At 50.0% G+C, this 16,859-nt stretch overlaps 1 protein-coding gene across 1 annotated transcript; it reads right to left on the minus strand.

The window, feature by feature from the left end:
- Positions 1-4,138: 4,138 nt before the first annotated feature.
- On the minus strand, positions 4,139-16,470 carry PRPS1 (phosphoribosyl pyrophosphate synthetase 1). Its single transcript, XM_080554649.1, has 7 exons — positions 16,155-16,470; positions 13,735-13,918; positions 13,293-13,391; positions 11,387-11,511; positions 9,469-9,642; positions 8,571-8,730; positions 4,139-6,216 (listed from the first exon to the last, which is right to left on the minus strand). The coding sequence occupies exons 1-7, from the start codon at positions 16,274-16,276 to the stop codon at positions 6,124-6,126; spliced, it is 957 nt and encodes a 318-aa protein (XP_080410775.1). The 5' UTR covers positions 16,277-16,470; the 3' UTR covers positions 4,139-6,123.
- Between the last annotated feature and the right edge of the window lie 389 nt (positions 16,471-16,859).

Below are 16,859 nucleotides of genomic sequence, written 5' to 3' on the forward strand. Positions count from 1 at the left end.
GTGAAGTCCGTCCGCTGGCCGCCGCCGGTGATGCGAGGCCGTTCGGAGAACTACGTTTCCCAGCGTGCCTCGCGGCGTGGTCGGGGGGGCGCGTGTGTGAGGGCGTACGCGCACACACGCCCGTGTGCAAGCAGACACACACAGACACCACACACACAGAGACAGCGCACACAGACCCCCCCACGCGTACACACCACACTCAGACCCCCCCCATGTGTACACACCACACTCAGACCCCCCCCATGTGTACACACCACGCAGCCCCGGCCCCATGCACTTGCACACCCCCGTGCCCCTCACAGCCCCACTCCCCTCACACCCCCGCGTGCCCCCACACGCAGGAAGCCTGGGGGCTCAGGTGTGCCCAGGGGGACAGCGTGGGGTTAGTGTGCCCCTGCCCCCGAGGCAGCACGCCCCCGGCCAGGCACGTGCCCCGCTGTGGGGCTGTCGCCCAGCAACACCCCCAGGAGCACCCCCAGGAGCAAAGGGGCCACCGATGGCTTCTCGGGGAACGTGGGTCAAAATGTAGGGCCCGGCCCCGTGGGGGCTCGCCCAGCCCTGCTGCAGAGATCCCTCGGGACGGCAGCGGGGCAGCAGCTGCGCTGAAGCGGCTCTCACACCGCCCCTGGCCCACGAGCCTCTCGCCAGGCTTACTGGTGGTTTTGCGGAGAAAACCCCCAGCAAGCCCGAGGAAGCATTTGCTTCGCATTTTTTAGCTGAAAGGCTGCTGTCGTGGGAGGGGGATGGAGCGTTCTGCGTGCCTTGGGCTCTGAATTAAACAAATCCCAGTGTCTGGCACGCACACAAGGCAAAGGCCGAGACCTACGGCCACGTCCTAAGACGCGGCTGCTGTTCTGAGACATTTGGTTGGGAGCAGCCTCCATACAGCTCTCTCTGGGGGAGGGAAGGGGCTGCAGGCAAAGCCCCAGGCCAGGCTGCTCCCGGAGCAGCTGTGCTTTAGCGCCGCAGCCCCAGCCCCTCGCCGGGGCCAGGTTTTGGGGTGGCGTGGCAAAACGTGTTGACTTTACGTGCCCCACGGCCAGGAGCAGCAAGCCCGGGCAGGGCTGGCCTCTGTGAGCATCCTTCCAGCCCTCCCTCCAGAGCCTGCGCTGCAAAGCCCACCGTGAGCTGAGAAATGGCACATTTCTCCCGCACGGCTGAAAGGAAAAAAAACCCCACCCAGTTTCAAAATGAAAGCAAGGAAATCCTTTTTGCCTTTATGCAAATAGGAAGGCAAGTGCTTTACCTTGTGTTTACTCTCCAGCTGTGCCTGCCTCCCCTCCAGCTTCCTCCTCTTTCCCTGCCTGTTTTCCTCACGCTCTGCGGATACTGAACGGTCTCTGTTTTATCTTTTGTCCCCAGCAGCCACGGAGCGTGAGAGCACCCCGTACCCCGTCCTCCCCACGCACAGCCTCTCGCCTGCCCCAGCCGAGGAGCAGCACCGGCCCCGTGGGACGCACCGCATGCCCCCGACAAGCTGCGGCGCTTTGCGGACCCCGCGGCCTTTGTCTGGGCACGAAGCGTGGCGGGGGCTTTACAGGCACGGGCAGGGAGCTCGGTGCCCCCCCTTCCCCCCCACAGCCCGCAGGCACCCACCCGTTGCTCCCACAGCGTTAAAGCTGACCCGTGGCGTTTCCAGCAGGCGAGATGTGGGGCTGCTGGGGTGCTGTTAAATCCCATCCTGCACAAAGAGCGAGCGTATATCCCAACAAGAGCTTTATCCCATGACAAATTTGCCAAGCCTCCCGTAACCACACAACCTGCTTCCTTCTCCCGCGTTTTGGCATTTCTGCTCTCAGTAGTTTATAATGAGAGAACAGAGACATCAACAGGGAGGAGGAAAGCGAAAGCAGCCCTGACCCGAGATAGAAAGGAACAACCGCCAGCCATTTTGGATGAGTTCTAAATCTCCCACAGAACAAGGCTTTCAGGGCTCTGATAGAGGCTTGCTGATGGCCATTTCCAGGAATGCTTTATTTCCTTCTCCAGGAATAAGGAGGCAGGACGTTTTCTGTATCTGATCAGAGGGTTTTTCCAGCCTCTTGCCTAGAGGGACAGGCACAGCACCATGCCACAACCCAAATCCCCTTCAGCTGCAGCAGCCTGGCTGTGAGCCAGCCCCCCAACTCAGCGGGGCCAGTTTACTTTTTCAGTTCATTTTTAACCCCTGCCTCCTGCCACCATCCTCTTTTCCACCATGGAAAAAGCTGGGTGCCTCAGGGAGGCAACGAGTAGGCTGGGGCTGCTGTGTTACACCAGGACATCGGCTCATTTCTCCCATGGATTTTGCTTCTCCTTGTGCTTGCCAAGGCAGCAGTTTCAAGAAGAGCTTTGTTAACTCTTCCTACTTCCCCATTGCTCAACATCAGCAAGGCAAACTGTTCATTTCTCCAGATCACAGAAACACCGAGTGTAAGAGATGAGAAATCATCTTTACACTGCTAGGGAACAGCGAGAAGTGGTAGGGAACTGAAGTGCTGGTGAGAACAGCCTGGGATATGCCTCATCTTGCTCCAAACAGCAGCCAGGTCCTGCTGCCTGCAAGGCACAAATGGTTAGCCCAGCTTTCCCCGTAGCCGAAGGCATTCCCAGCCCGTGCGTTACCTTCAACTGCCCTGGCAGGTGAGCTGGGCAAGGACACAGGACTTCTCTGCGATTGATACATCCCTTTCTGCTGCTGCTTTTACATCAGGTAGCAGCCTGACAGACAGGAGCAGCATCAGTCCCTGCATCTGCCCGCTGCAGCCAGCAGCACACAGCAGCACCATGCCTGTGAGCTGCTGAAGCTCCATCCTCTTCCTCTAGCTCCCCCTCAGCTACAGAGCACAGGGAACGACCCACTTGGGATTTTCTTCTGAGGAAGCGAATGACTTGCTTCCTATGGTATTTCATTAGCAGCTGTAAAGAAAGCCTGTGAAAACACTGCACAATTCACCTCTAGAGCACTGCGTGTTCCTTATTTACTCCAGAGGCTGCCCAGGACAGGCTGGGGAATTGCCTTAACCACAGCACACAGCTCAAGTTAGCACCAGCACATCACAGGGGGGGGCAATGCTGCTGGACTGACCTTGCTTGGACTGACAGCTGAGCACCCCCATCCCATAGGGATGCTCAGGAGCTGAGCGCCTGCTGCTCACAAGGCAGGGGCTGCTTTCCGCCCAGCCAACCCCGCAGTGAAGGGATTCCCTTACCACAGCTGCCTGATGCTACTTTTGTGACTGCCCTGGAGGGGAAGAATGCTCTAATCCTCCTAGAGGCATGTGTGAAAAACAATAGCACCCTGTGCTTTAAGAGCACAACGGTCACTGCCAGTCAGCCAGGCTGTCTTCAGATAGGTTCAGCAGTTTGAGAGTGTTTTAAACCTTCATCTGTAAAGCTCATGTTCTCATTTTCTTTAAGGAAGATCAGATCTGCTACATCACCCTGATGAGACCCACACCAACACCACCGCTGCCACGCTGCCAACTGAGCGGGGGCAGAAATCCGGTTTGGGTATTCAATGACCAGTACTGAAATATTTTAACAGAGGAATGACAGTAGTGCTCTTCAGCAAAAGTCTACCTGAGGCCATGGCTCCTGAAGCAATGGTTCAATCTAGGGCACGAAGACTGCTGTAAGGTCAAAGACCTTTCTCTAGAACTGACATCTCATCCTCTTAACTTCATTTATACTTTCTGGGTCTACAATACACAATAAGGATCACAGGTTAGGTAAACAAGTGCTTCTCATAACAATCCTGCTGCTTCAGCTCATTAGCTTCGTGCAAGACATTAAGCAATTCTTCATTCATGCTTGCTAAACTATTTAGGTTTTCCCCCACCTGAACATTGTGTGAACAGATCTGCTCAGATATATAATTGAACAGTGCAAGAGAAACTGCACTACCACCTCAAACAATTACGTCTGTAAGATTAGACAGAGATAAAAGCCACCAGAAGTAGCTTGGTCCTAAGCATTTTATTCCATGCAACGCGAGCACAGGAGAGCTGAACCTCAGCCGGCCCTGCTGTTAAACCAGATGACCTGCCAAGGTTCATTCCAAATCACATTGCTCCACGACCAAGGTTACAAGTGACCCAACTCAGAAGATGCACACCTCAGTAGGGTTCTTAGAAGCATTCATAGGCATAGGCCGTGGTTTTTAAATAAAAGTTTAATTCCTTCATCAGGTCTTAAGTTTAAACACAAATGCTGCTGTAAATCCTCACACCGCTGCTCTGATGTCCTGGCTCTTGGCTCTCGGGGCATTGGCAGTGTGGCAGCAGGGGCTCCAAAGGAGGAGGCAGGAATCAGACTCTCAGTAGAGCTCAGTGCAGGATGCAAAGCAAAGAAGCAAGAGACACACACTTTCCAGACAAACACCAATTCTTATACAAAAGAAAAACCCTACACTGTAATAGAAGTGTTAACATTGCCACAGGACAGGCTATCTAGGAAGGGAGAGGGGAGAAGTCTTCACGAAAAGGCACAGCTAAAGAAGTACTTCCCTAGATCTTAACCACATTTTTCAGTTAATCCCACCGACACCCCAGCCCCCAGCCTCTCAATGCCATACTAGTTACCCTAGCAAGCTATTTCGAGTTCCTTCTGTTCCCTTTTTCCCTTCCCCGTCTCACAAAAAAAATCAGAGGAGTGCTTTATAAAAACCACAGCATAAAACAGCTTGGTCTGTAACGCCGTAAGAGTCCAGGAGAGATTTAACAGTTTACTTTAAGATTGTCTGGTACAGCTACTACGCATTCAAGTTTTGGATGATACTTATTTTACATCCAAGAGCCTCAGCCAGCTCTAGTTTTGGTATTTCTCTTTCAGGCATTTTGCTGCCTGTCAGATTGGTTGCAGATCAGCAGTTTTCCCAGTACTGTGTATCACAAGCCTCTTCAACCCACCGCCATAAACACTCCGCAGCATCAGAGCCACCCTGAGGGCTTCTTCAGGCCCCGTAGTCCTGCAGCCTCCCATTCTCCCAGGTTTAGGATCTTTTACAAAGAGCAACGCATTCAAGGCAAGTAGTTAGCGACCAGGGCAAGCAACCAGCACATCAGTAACTTGCGGGACAGCAGGACTGCAGGCAATCAGAGCTTAAGACAGCTGAACACAAAGCTGTTGCCTATTCGGTCACCCTAGCATCTAAGCAGGCACTTGCTAGACGCAACGCCAGGCTTCTGTGGGGTGAAGAGGCTGAGTTTACTGGTGTACTGGTAAAAAAAGGATCAAGGTACATTTGCACAGCACATCAAAGTGCAGCTACAAAATACATGACAGCAGTCCTTTAGTCACAAGCAAGGCTAACGGGAACTTGTGAAATTGAGGAACTGGTTTTAGTCTACCCTAAAAACTAAAGCCCACAACCACCAGGCATCCTCAGTGTAAGAGGGAGGAGAACACCTGCCCAGAACGCACCTTCACCACTAAGGTAACACAGCAAGACAGCACTGCACACACCAAGCTCTCACCATTTTGCTGTGTAGCATGTTAAAGAACATCTCATTTCTTCAGCAATTAAGATGAATTCAAGTTTGCAAGCTACACTGACCTCCTTTCCTTCCAAAGGAGGAAGCTGTAGCAGAACCACCTTCCAGGTGTCCCCAGGGCTTCACCTAGGGTCAAGCTTGGCCAAGACACAAGCCTTCCTCGTCCCTCTTCAAGGGCTTCTGTCACATGCAGAGTGGTAAGAGTCAAAGCAGTCTCTTGGGCTCTTGCTGTAGATCCAAACCAACATGTTCCTAGGGAGATCTACTTCCCAAACAATTCAGGGTGTGCTTACAGATCACCTAACCCTGCTCACAGACAAACCCTCTCCCTCTCCCACCCCCCCCCCTCCAAAAATAATTGTGGCAATTAGCCATGTGTCAGTCCTGCTCTCCACAGATCTGCAGTATTGAGTCAATGCTACTGCCGAGCCCCAACGCACAGGGTTGCTGGTGGAGTTGGAGTGTTACAGAGATGAGCTTTCCCCCCCAGCCTCCCAGTGTTGGGGTCAGAGCCAGTAAGCCTGACTTAAGCAGGAGGAGCTGTGGAGAACTGCACTGGAACAAGCAGAGTCTTCTACTGAACTTTACAACAAGCTGAACAACTTTTGGTTTAAAAAAAAGCCATACAAGCAGCAGCTGGCATCTGTTGTTATAAAGGGACATGGCTGAATAGGTAGGAGACAGATTCCCCATTATGAGTCCTCCTGATGGCCTCCGCGAGGATCATTGAGATGTCAATCACCTGGAGGGGAAAAGAAAGACATAGCAGGGTCACTGAGAAGACACATGAAGCCTGGGAGAGTAGCCAGTATGTCAGGAAGAACTTCAAAAGCAAACTCATTACCCTGAATCTGTAGCATGCCAGATGAAGACAAATTAGTTCTACACAGGATAGGGACTTATTCTGTATCACCCCAACGATATTCTACTGCAAGAAATACCTCACTGTTGATCTTCACCAAGATGACAGTCTATTGTTACACTTCTTTGCTGAGACTCCCTAGAAACCTTTTACCCTAGTCCGTTTACACTGGAACTATCTTATTCATTGTATAAGTTGCAGAGGAGCTCAGGGAGTCTACAGCAAGATCAGATTGCTTCTCTTGAGTCATGAGGCTTTATCATCCCTGCTAGAAGTTTTTTTTTCTTTTAAATCGGAGGTGAAGCTACTGTGCTCCAGTTCAATACCAGGTCACCGTGCTGACTGGCTCCACCTGGTGGGGTAAACCAGTTAACAGGAGGGAAAAAAAATCAAGTCTCAGTAAACTCAGTGAACTCTAGCTCTGAACCCCAGCACCAACACATTTCACGATAACGCAGTCTCTCACTAAGGAACACCATAGTAATAGCACATGAATTGAGTGAAATTGATATTTAAGTTTCTTTCTCCTGGATAGTTTGTCTCCTAAGTAGTAAAGAAAAAAATTTAAGAACTGCAAAAGCAGACAGAGCAGGGGACTTACAACTCCTATGCTTCTGTATTTCCCAACACTGAACATGAGATGTTAGCATAAGAGTGAGGTGTAAGTAAGAGCCTGTAAAACGACTCCACTGCAATCTTTGGCTACAGCTATTTACATACCGATTAGCAGTGGTGTATTTTGCCTATGTTAACTGTTAGCGTGCAGGGAAGTGGAAGCATCAGGTATCTTTTAGATGTGTTCAGTTGCAGGAGTATCACCCAGAAGTTAGTGCTGATCAAGTGTAACCCAGTAAGTCTGCAATCAGCTTGTAATTTGCTTCCAAAACCAGTTTAAAATTCACTGCAGATTCAACCAGTTGAGCTTTCTTTTCACCAGAACTCCGGGTACTGGGCAGCCTGCTATGCTTACAGCGCAGTACTGGCTGAGCATTAGCAGTTCCATTTGCTTTTCAGACTCGGTGATGAGCAGGACCTCCCAGAAATTCTCCAAATGCCTTTGCCCTATATATCTGCACTGTGAAGTCAACACGTAGGATGTCCTTGACTGTGTGTATGCTACAGCAGTACCTTAAGCTTCTGACAAACCTCTTAATGTCTGAATGCTCAGGTAAAGCTGCACCTCCCAGCTGCCTGGTAACAGAAAATCCTCAAGTTGTACCTAGCTCAAGATCCACAGCCATTTTTATTTTTCTTCCAGGAAAGTTAGCCCCAGCTTCAGAAACAAAATGCCACAGTACTTTTCCTAAACAGAAAACCCAAGATACAAAACGAGCATTAAGAAATCAGCTGCTTGCTTTGATATGGATGGCAAAGTGCTTTTATCTTTGGCACATATCTGAACAATGTCCTGTGGAGCTGTCACCTGCTCTTAGTCAAACCAGCAGGACACATACACAGACTGACTGCGCTCCCTCTTCAGGCCACTTAGTTATTACCACCAGACATCAGACAGTTTCCCCGGATCAGGCCTACTTTCTTCACAAAAGGTCTTGTCACAAAAGGGACATACGGATAAAGAGATCTGCTTAAAGGATTGCGCCCAGGCTCAGAAGTACAAGACAATGTTTCAAGCAGTCACATCCTTTGAAATTATGCCTCCCTGCACTTGCTGTTATAAATTCAGTAGCTTCTCTGATCTTCCAAGGGCATCAGGAAAGGCAAGAACCACACTTCTCACAGAGCAGAAATCCTTCTGGATAGTTTTTTGAAGTTTTTGTGAGGAATAAGGCTTACACCCTCCTACTGTGAAGGGTCTCACCTAGGTTATCATTTCACAACTGAAGTTGGCATCATCACCAGCTCCAGAAATTCCTACCTACTTCTGCTTGAGTGCTGTGTGTCATTAGCATGTATCCGTATGCTTTGGAGTGACAACTGCTTGCTTACATGATGGTCCTCCCTTCAATCAGTGATCTGAACTAGATAAGACAAACACTGGAAAAAATGACAAACTTTTAAGACTACCTGGATAAGGAGGTTTATTTTATCAGTGTACCAGGTCTGCTGTTGTGCAGCAATTAGAACACGAGGAGTGGTCAGCACTGCCACTGAAACTATAGCCTGTTAATACTGCTGTGAACACTAGACAGTATTACAAGGTCTTCCCCACCAACAGGGGGACAGACAAGCGCTAGCATCCCCGAAGAGTGACAGAAGAGAAATGAGACGCTCACCTGGATTTTAGGGCACTGCTTCATCTTGTCCTCCTGGGGTATTGTGTTTGTGACTACAACTGCCTCAAAACAGGCGTTGTTGATCCGAGATATTGCCGGCCCAGAAAAGATACCATGAGTTAAGATGGCATAAACTTTGGTGGCTCCAGCTGACACAAGCCTATGGGGGGGGGGGGGGAGAAATATGAGAAATTTTTAATCAGTATCAAAATGACATTGGTGCAGGGCAAGGAGGAAAGGAGAGAATACCATATGCTTAGGGGACAGACCCTCCAGTCCATTATTGATTTGAGGAAAGAAAACAGTTTAACAAATACCACAAAATCCAGCACAGGCAAACTATACATTCAAAAAACATTGTTATCAGTTCTGGGACATTTGGGCTAGATCATACTAATCCACCTTCTGTGACTTCTGCCAACACAAGGCAGCAAATACTCCAAGGTGTTGCATATGCTGGCTTTTCTAGCATAGACAGCTGATGCCAAAGCTTGAAAAGTTTACTGCTAGTAGAAATTCAGACATATGATCTTAAGTTGATGATTGAGACAGCATTTAATCCCACCAAATATAGTCAGAGATGGTACATGACCTACTATTAAACTCAAGTGTGAGAAATTAAACATCACTAAGCTTACCCATCAAGAGCGATATCCACTAGCCATACCTTCAATATAAGCTGTTTTCAAATTAAAAAACAGAGACTATTTATGGAGACCTTCTAGCTATTTATACAGTAAGAAGTTAAGCTAGACTTTTTATTATGTATGAAATTAGATCAGTAATCAAGAAACTACGCTACCTTGTGGAACTCCACATGCAAATAACCTGATCGATTCATCAGTGATCACTAACAATAGGTTTTTGATTTAGGAAAGAATCAGCCAGCCTTACTCACTTGTCTGCAGCATGGCAGATGGTGCCACACGTGTCTGCCATGTCATCTACCAGAATGGCCACTCTGTCCTTCACGTCACCCACCAGCACCATGCGATCCACCTCATTGGCCTTCTTGCGCTCCTTGTGAATGAGGGCGAAGTCTACATTCAACCGATCTGCAATGGAGGTCACTCTGAAGAGAGAACAGTTCCCAAACCACACTTAACTCCACACAATAGCTTTAGTCAAATCTCTTCTAAAACTATTAAGCACTAAGACTGCCATAAAAGAAGCTGTCAACACATCTGCTAACTGGTCTCAAGCAGTTCATAGAAGACAACTCTGCCACCTTAGCTTCTCTTCAAGCACTTCCACTGAAATCTTTGATCTAATCTTTCCTGATAACAGCGACTACTAAAACAGTCTTCATCCTGACCACTGCAAATTAATTTGCATCTAAAGCTCAAAACAAACCTTAACTAGCAAGTTTGGCAAACCTCAAGCAACCAGAATGCTTGGGAACTTGTCATCTTTATAAAACTGCACTGGAACGGCTTAAGTTGTGTTATGACAGCGATCTGCTTGCACTCAGAAGCACTCAGTTGTTGTGGGACCAAATGCATACAGACACTAGCACAAGGGCAGTGGCAGGAGTACACATCCAAGAAATGCAAGTCCACCACCACACATTTACTTTTGTTGAAGAGACCACAAAAAACCTTCTGGGAGGGACCCAAACTTTATATATTGATACTGACGAATAGTAAAGAGTTTATAAGCATTAACAGTAAGGAGCAAAATGCACCTGCCCCTGAGAGATTCTATACTTATAATGAGCAGGTTCCCATCCTCAGCAGATCAGACTCATTGTCCTGGTAGTCCTGTGCAAGACAGTTAAACTGAACTCTTTACTAAGGTATTTAGTTCTGCAGCACCTCCATAAAATACCACACCACCTAAGATCAACGCATTTCAGCTTAAGGGGCTTTCGAAGAAGTCTAGGAGTCCGATTATAGCTGGCTGATTTGGCATTCCACATACTGCATTATGCAACAAGGAGTTGCATAGACAAGAGGTCGTGTCTAACACACGGACCACAACAAAGCTACAGGAAGGCATGCGCTGCTCTACAGCAGTAGTATTGCTTGGCTGTGACAGGTAACTTAAATCAGTCCACAGTATGTGAATCAGGTCAGCGCACCACCATTTTGGTGTAACAGTACCCTGGATTAAAGGACAGATCTGCTTCCCTTTGCTGTCTGCTCACATGGAGCCAGTACACAGAAGCATCAAGAATCAGGCCAGTTTCTCCTAATAAGCACCTGAGAGCACTCCAAATTGCCCACAAAATGGTGTGTTCATCTGCATGCAGATGGTAGATTACCAGACTATCAAAGCAGAAGTGTGCTGTAACATACGCTGCTGCTCTTAAGAAAGTAACCATCTATTATCTTTGCTCTCAGGAAGAGGAAGAGTAGCAGCAGGCTGAAGTCACAGCAAGCAATTCAAATTAAGAGCAATAAAGCACGAAAATGCCTCAGTAGGCTAAGCTTAACACTGCAGAGAACAGCCTAGATCAAAAGGCATCATTAACCAGCAGGGGTAACCTCATCTTCGCATAGGCATATGAGCTACATGATTCCCTCCCTTTAACTTGCACAATTCCCCTTCTACTAAAGATAGTTTCAGTCCAAGGGATGTTGTCATTGACCAATTCCTACCTATGCACATGTGAGTCTAGAAGCTATTCAGTTCTCCACATAACCCAAGAAACCTTCTAAACATTCCCCAGGAAGAGTATTTGACCTCTTTTCCCTAGCTGTGGCAGACTGGCAGAGGGGAAGCACGTGCCTTGAGAACAAGGCCGCAGCTAGTGCCAAGCGCCCTCAGGAATTGCAGTAGATACAGAACCATCGCAGCTTGCTCTGACAGCTTACCTCTTGGCTCCACCAGCATCCGGTGAAACGATGGTGCAGTTCTTCCACTCTGCGATGTTCTCTTTGATCCATTTCAGCACAGCAGGCTCAGCGTACAAGTTATCAACAGGGATATCAAAAAAACCCTGCAAGAAAGACGACAGGAACAGATGCAGCTGAAGGTCACATCTCAAAAACAGTCGGAAGACGACTTCTATATAATCAGACGCAGCCACCGCCTTCCCACAGCACTTCCAGCTTCCCTTTCTACTTCCTTTGTGGAATAGCAGGAGCCTTTGGGATACACGGTAGAGTAACGTAAGCCTGGAGCCAGTTTAGCAGCATGCCTAGCCCTTTACATCTGACACTTTTACAACATGGAACTAGTTCTACCCTAAGTGGTATAGAAAACCAACACACACTTGTTTCCAGAGCAGCTAGCTGCCTGTTTACAAAGTCAATCTCTAAAGCTTATTACCTACACCATTTGTATCTACAGTAAACCTATGAAAAAACCTTGAGTAACATCTGTTTTTAAACTACTGCAGCTGGTTACACAACTCTGCACTGGCCCAGCAGACTCCTCCAGGTAAACCTCAAAGGTCACTAAAAGCCTGTAAGTTAATCCTGGACAGGGAGCAATGGGCAGGAGTGGGGAGGAGTGCCTAGCAAAACAGGCCTTACATGCAAGGTGTAGGGCTAGCAGATCCTTCCTACCGTCATTCCTTCGGGGTGCAGCAACCCAGCTGGACACTGATCTACACAAAATCAGTTATTTACCTGAACCTCACCACTGTTGATGGTGAACCCTGTGGCACACATCACAGCTCCAAGCCTCTGAGGGAAGAGAAATACCACCCTGTGCTCCGCTCCTCTATTTCATGATCTTTCAAAAAATCTCAGCTGTACTCTCATAGTTATTTCCATCTGAGACAAAGCATTTCTGGGCAAATTAGACCAGAATGATTTATACTGAAGTATGAAGGGCTGCATTTTCAACTCTTAAAATGACAGCAAGCCCACCTACTTCACCAGGCAGCTGACATCTGACCTCTCTGGATTCAAAACATTTGTGGCAACACAACAGGTATCAGGTATCCTCCCCTTTGCCACATCCATCCCAGCTGCAATGATTTTGGTTTCCTGGTCTCAAGAGAGCTCAGTCAAGGTAGAAAGACAAGACTAGCAATTCAGCAGCTTGCCATCCTTCCTCAGCTTGAGGTTATCTCTTGCTGTGTCAGAGCAAGACCTGGTCAAGGTTTCAGCTGCCCAATGGCACTACTTGGTTCACTAACCCAGCAAAACCCATGAATAACTAGCAGCCCACTGGCAGCCGGGAAGAGGACTAAAACCAACATAAGAGGAAACGTGGAAGTGAACGGGTACAAGCAGAGCTGCCCACCTCACCAGCAGCAAACCATCGGGTCACTGTCCTGGTCAACTGAACCCCTCACAAGCAGCTGGGTCAGCTCACCTGGAGGGTCACTGAGCTCAGGGCAGCAGTACTGCCGCTCACTGCATGTCTCCCTGACAACTAAGCATGAGAAAGCAATGCTCATGAACCACTGTTCAAGAACACTCTGGATAAACCCTCCTCCATCTCAAATCCTTCAAAGGACCAGTTAAGAAAGAGTACGCGGTGTCACTGTATGGCAACAAAGCTGCACGGATCATTTACCTACCCAACATTCATTTACACAGGGCTCATTATGCCTAGTCTGATTAGGAACAGCTATAATTTTATTTACAGATGAACCTGTTGCTCACCTCCCCGTACCCTAACCGACCCTACAAGTCCCTTCCAGTCCTGTGTTCCCAGGTCCTGATTGCTGTTGCAGCTAAAAAACGCAGATCACTAGAAAGCCTGCGAGGCAGCAAGCAGGCTCAGATGGGCGCAGGTAAGTACTTCCCTGACTTCGGCTCCTACCTGAATCTGAGATGCATGCAGGTCCATGGTGATTATGTGATCTGCACCTGCCACAGACAGCATGTTTGCAACCAGCTTGGCAGAGATCGGAGCTCGGCTCTAGTACGGGAAAAAAAAACAGTATTTAAGACAAGTTCAACTCCTTCATCAAGATGTCAGTCTTCCACCTCTAGGCAATGATTCACAAGCAGTTACTAAAAGAAGTACTCATTAACACTGCACCTTCTCATCAGCTGGTGATTACAGGTTGGTATCTCTTCAAGCAGAACTACATCTTTATGAAAAGATGAATTTGCAGTCCGAAGCCCTTAGGTTTAAGTAAGCTAAAGTAACTTTTATTTGTTCTTCTACATATTCAACTTCGTTTAAACCTTGCCAGGCAGTCAGGATTTTCAACGTATACATACATCTCCCCAGCAGAAACCTTTATCTAATCCCTTACCTTGTCCTTTTTGTCCTGCCGAGCGTAAGGGAAGCAGGGTATGACAGCTGTGACTCTGCTGGCTGAGGCAATCTTACAGGCATTTATCATGATAAGAAGCTCCATCAGATTGTCATTGATTTCACCACAGCCACTCTGCACAATGTAGACGTCCTCCCCGCGTACACTTTCGCCTATTTCCACGCTGGAGACAGACGGGGAAAGAAGAATCCAAATACAAATTAAAACCAGCCATTACACGTGTCTGCAGAGCGACCAAGGGGCTGCACTCCCGAGGGCCTGTGGGTGACAATGCACTATCATCAAGGGTGTCCAGCATGAATGCTGTTGCTTATTTGCTCAGTGGCTATTCCACATCACTCACTGCTCAAATTTAATGGTTCAATAAGGCTAAAAGCGCTCAGCCTGTACTTTCAAGCTCAGCACAAGCTGAGCATGTAAACACCCTCAAACAGTCCTTGTCCCTCCGAATCACCGAAGTACAACCAGCTCTGTTAAAAGCAGCAGCGCATAAAGGAAGCGGGGATGACGGCCAGTCAGCAGAGAAAGCCGAGCCAAGCTTCTAACAGCAGCTATGCTGCAGCAGATTATTAGATTTAGAGTCATAACAGCTATTCACTGGCTTGAACAGAGAAGCCCTCAAGCTTTTCATTTTGGAAAGGCTTTTGGGGTTAATTTCCTCCTGGATGTAATGCACACTAATCCCAGCTGATGAAGGGACTGAATCCAAGCCAAAGGTCCTGTTTGCCAGCAGCAAACTGCCAGCTCCAGCGCCTGTATCGAGACACCTGCGCCAAAGGCAGAGTTGGAAAGCAAGCGGCAGTCTCAGGTCTGAGGCTTCCTACAGAGAAATGCTGTATAAGGCCTTTTGTAGGAACAGATTAACCACCAAGCACTGCGACACCGGAGTTCAGAGAAGCCTAGCACGGATCTGGAAGGAACCAGGAGGCACTCTAGGGAAGACAAAGTCCTTGCACAGTTTCTTCTTGTGCTGGAGATGCTGACCCATCCTGCAGCTCGCTGCCACATCAGACTATGAGCAAGTGGGCAGATGATTGCCCAACACACTCCTCATGGCTTCAATTTTACAGCACCTTAGGGTAGATCTTTAGTTTTATTTTATTCTCTCATCTCCCCTTCTTCAACATGGTTTTTTGACCACAGGGCATTTAGGGTCTTGCTGCTCCATTTCCACCAGCACACTGCTGATTCAAAGTAATTTTGCCATTTTTATTGCACTGACTTGCAGCATGCACCAGTCTCTCATGCAGAATTTCTGCCAGCAGAACTTCCCCCTGGGCAAGTGCCTGAATTAACAGCTAGCACACAAGTCAGCTCCCACTGTACTCAGAGCACCTAACATCAGAGCTAGTTAAAGACATTTAGCGTTCAAAATTATCACTGAACCATTCTGATAAAATACTCTTTTTTCAGGCGATATGTTGCCATGAGTTTTTTAAGTTAAGTACGATATCTACCAGATCTTTAGAAGCCACATTAGCTGATTACACAAAAACCTGCTGGCTGGTCACCTGGAATGGCTATGGGCAGTTAATAAAAAGCAATGAGAGGTGCAACTGCACCTGCTGTAAACCATAAACAGACTCTTTTTACAACTCTTTGCACTGCCTTTAAAGTTTGCGGTTACAATCAATACCCGCGCAACGGAAACGCAACATTCTGCCTCGTGTCTCTACAGATTGTCCTGGAAAAAAAATATATTGGCTGCAAAGGGAAGGAGAGCATTAGAGCAAGCACTGAGGGCTGCTTGTGTTATACTGCGTGTAGTGGTTACATGCTAATTGTACTTTTCCACACAAAGATTTAAGAGCTTGGCGCTCTTTTTTGCCTCTCCCTTCTAATTTCAGGTGGGATTTTGGTAGCAAGAGGCAGAGATGAAGCGAGACGTTCGGTTCCCCAGCTCGGGCAGGGCCACGCGCATGGCCTGTCATGTGCTGATGCTGGCTGCGGATCCTTCCCGCATCCCGCACCGGTGCCCTGCAGGCCCTGATGCCCTCTGGGGAGCCGGGCGACACCAAACGCCCCGGAGCCCGGCGGGGCCGTGCCTCAGGACACCGACCCCAAACCACGCACGGAAGGGGCACCCCCAGGCCGGGGAAGGCACCGCCGGAGGGGGCCGCAGCTCAGGGACGCCCACCGGAGCCCCCCTCGAAGCCCAGCCCCGGGGGCTGCGGTGCTCTGGAGGCCCCGGCCCGGCGGCTTGGGGCAGGAGGCGGCGGGGGCCGCCCGTGCTCGGCCCCCCCGGGCCGGGCCTGCCCTGCCCGCGGGGCCCCGCCACCCACCGCTCGCCCCGCACTACAACTCCCAGCAGCCCCCGCGCGGCGGCTGTACGAGGCCCCAACGCGGCGTCGCCCGCGCGGGCCGCCGGGAGGTGTAGTCCGCCCCCACCCCCGCCTCACCATGTCTCCTGGTTGCTGAACTTCTTGGTGACCACCTTGCCCAGCTCCAGGCCCAGGCGGTCGGCGATCTTCTGCGACAGGTCCTGGTGCGAGCTCCCGCTGAAGATCTTGATGTTGGGCATGGCGGCGGCGGCGGCTGCGGGGACGCTGCCCTTCTCCTTCTCCTCCACCTCCCTCCCCTCCTCCTCCTGCGCCCCGCTCCGCCTCGCACCGCGGCCCGCTACGGCGCGGGGATCCACCCGCCTGCTGCCCGGGGACGCGGCACACGGAGCGCAAGCCACGCCGGCCGCGGCTACTCCGCCATCTTACCCCTTCCCGCCAGCCGCGCGGGCCTTTTATAGACTCCCCGCCCACCCGGCCCCGCCCTAGCGCGATTTCCATTGGTGGTGCGGGAGCAGGGGGAGGCCGGCACACCAATGGCGTGAAGGGTGCGATGGGCGTGGCTTGGCGCCCCCCGCCGCACGCATAAACAACGGCTGAGGGGGGAGGAGGGCGGTGCGCGCGCGTGCTCCCCCAGGGGGCGGGGCGAACGGCGGGAGGAGCGCGTGCGATTGGTCGCCGCCCGCCCGCCCGTTCGCCGATTGGTCAGAGCGGCCGCGGCAGCATCCGGAGCGGGCCGACGGCCCTGCCCCACGTGGCCGGGCGGGATGGAGGGGGGAAGGGGCGCCGCGGCCGCCTGATTGGCGGGCGGACCCCGGCCGCCAT

The sequence above is a fragment of the Anser brachyrhynchus genome, assembly GCF_964034855.1.
Source record: "Anser brachyrhynchus genome assembly, chromosome: 13".
Classification (NCBI taxonomy): Eukaryota; Metazoa; Chordata; class Aves; order Anseriformes; family Anatidae; genus Anser; species Anser brachyrhynchus.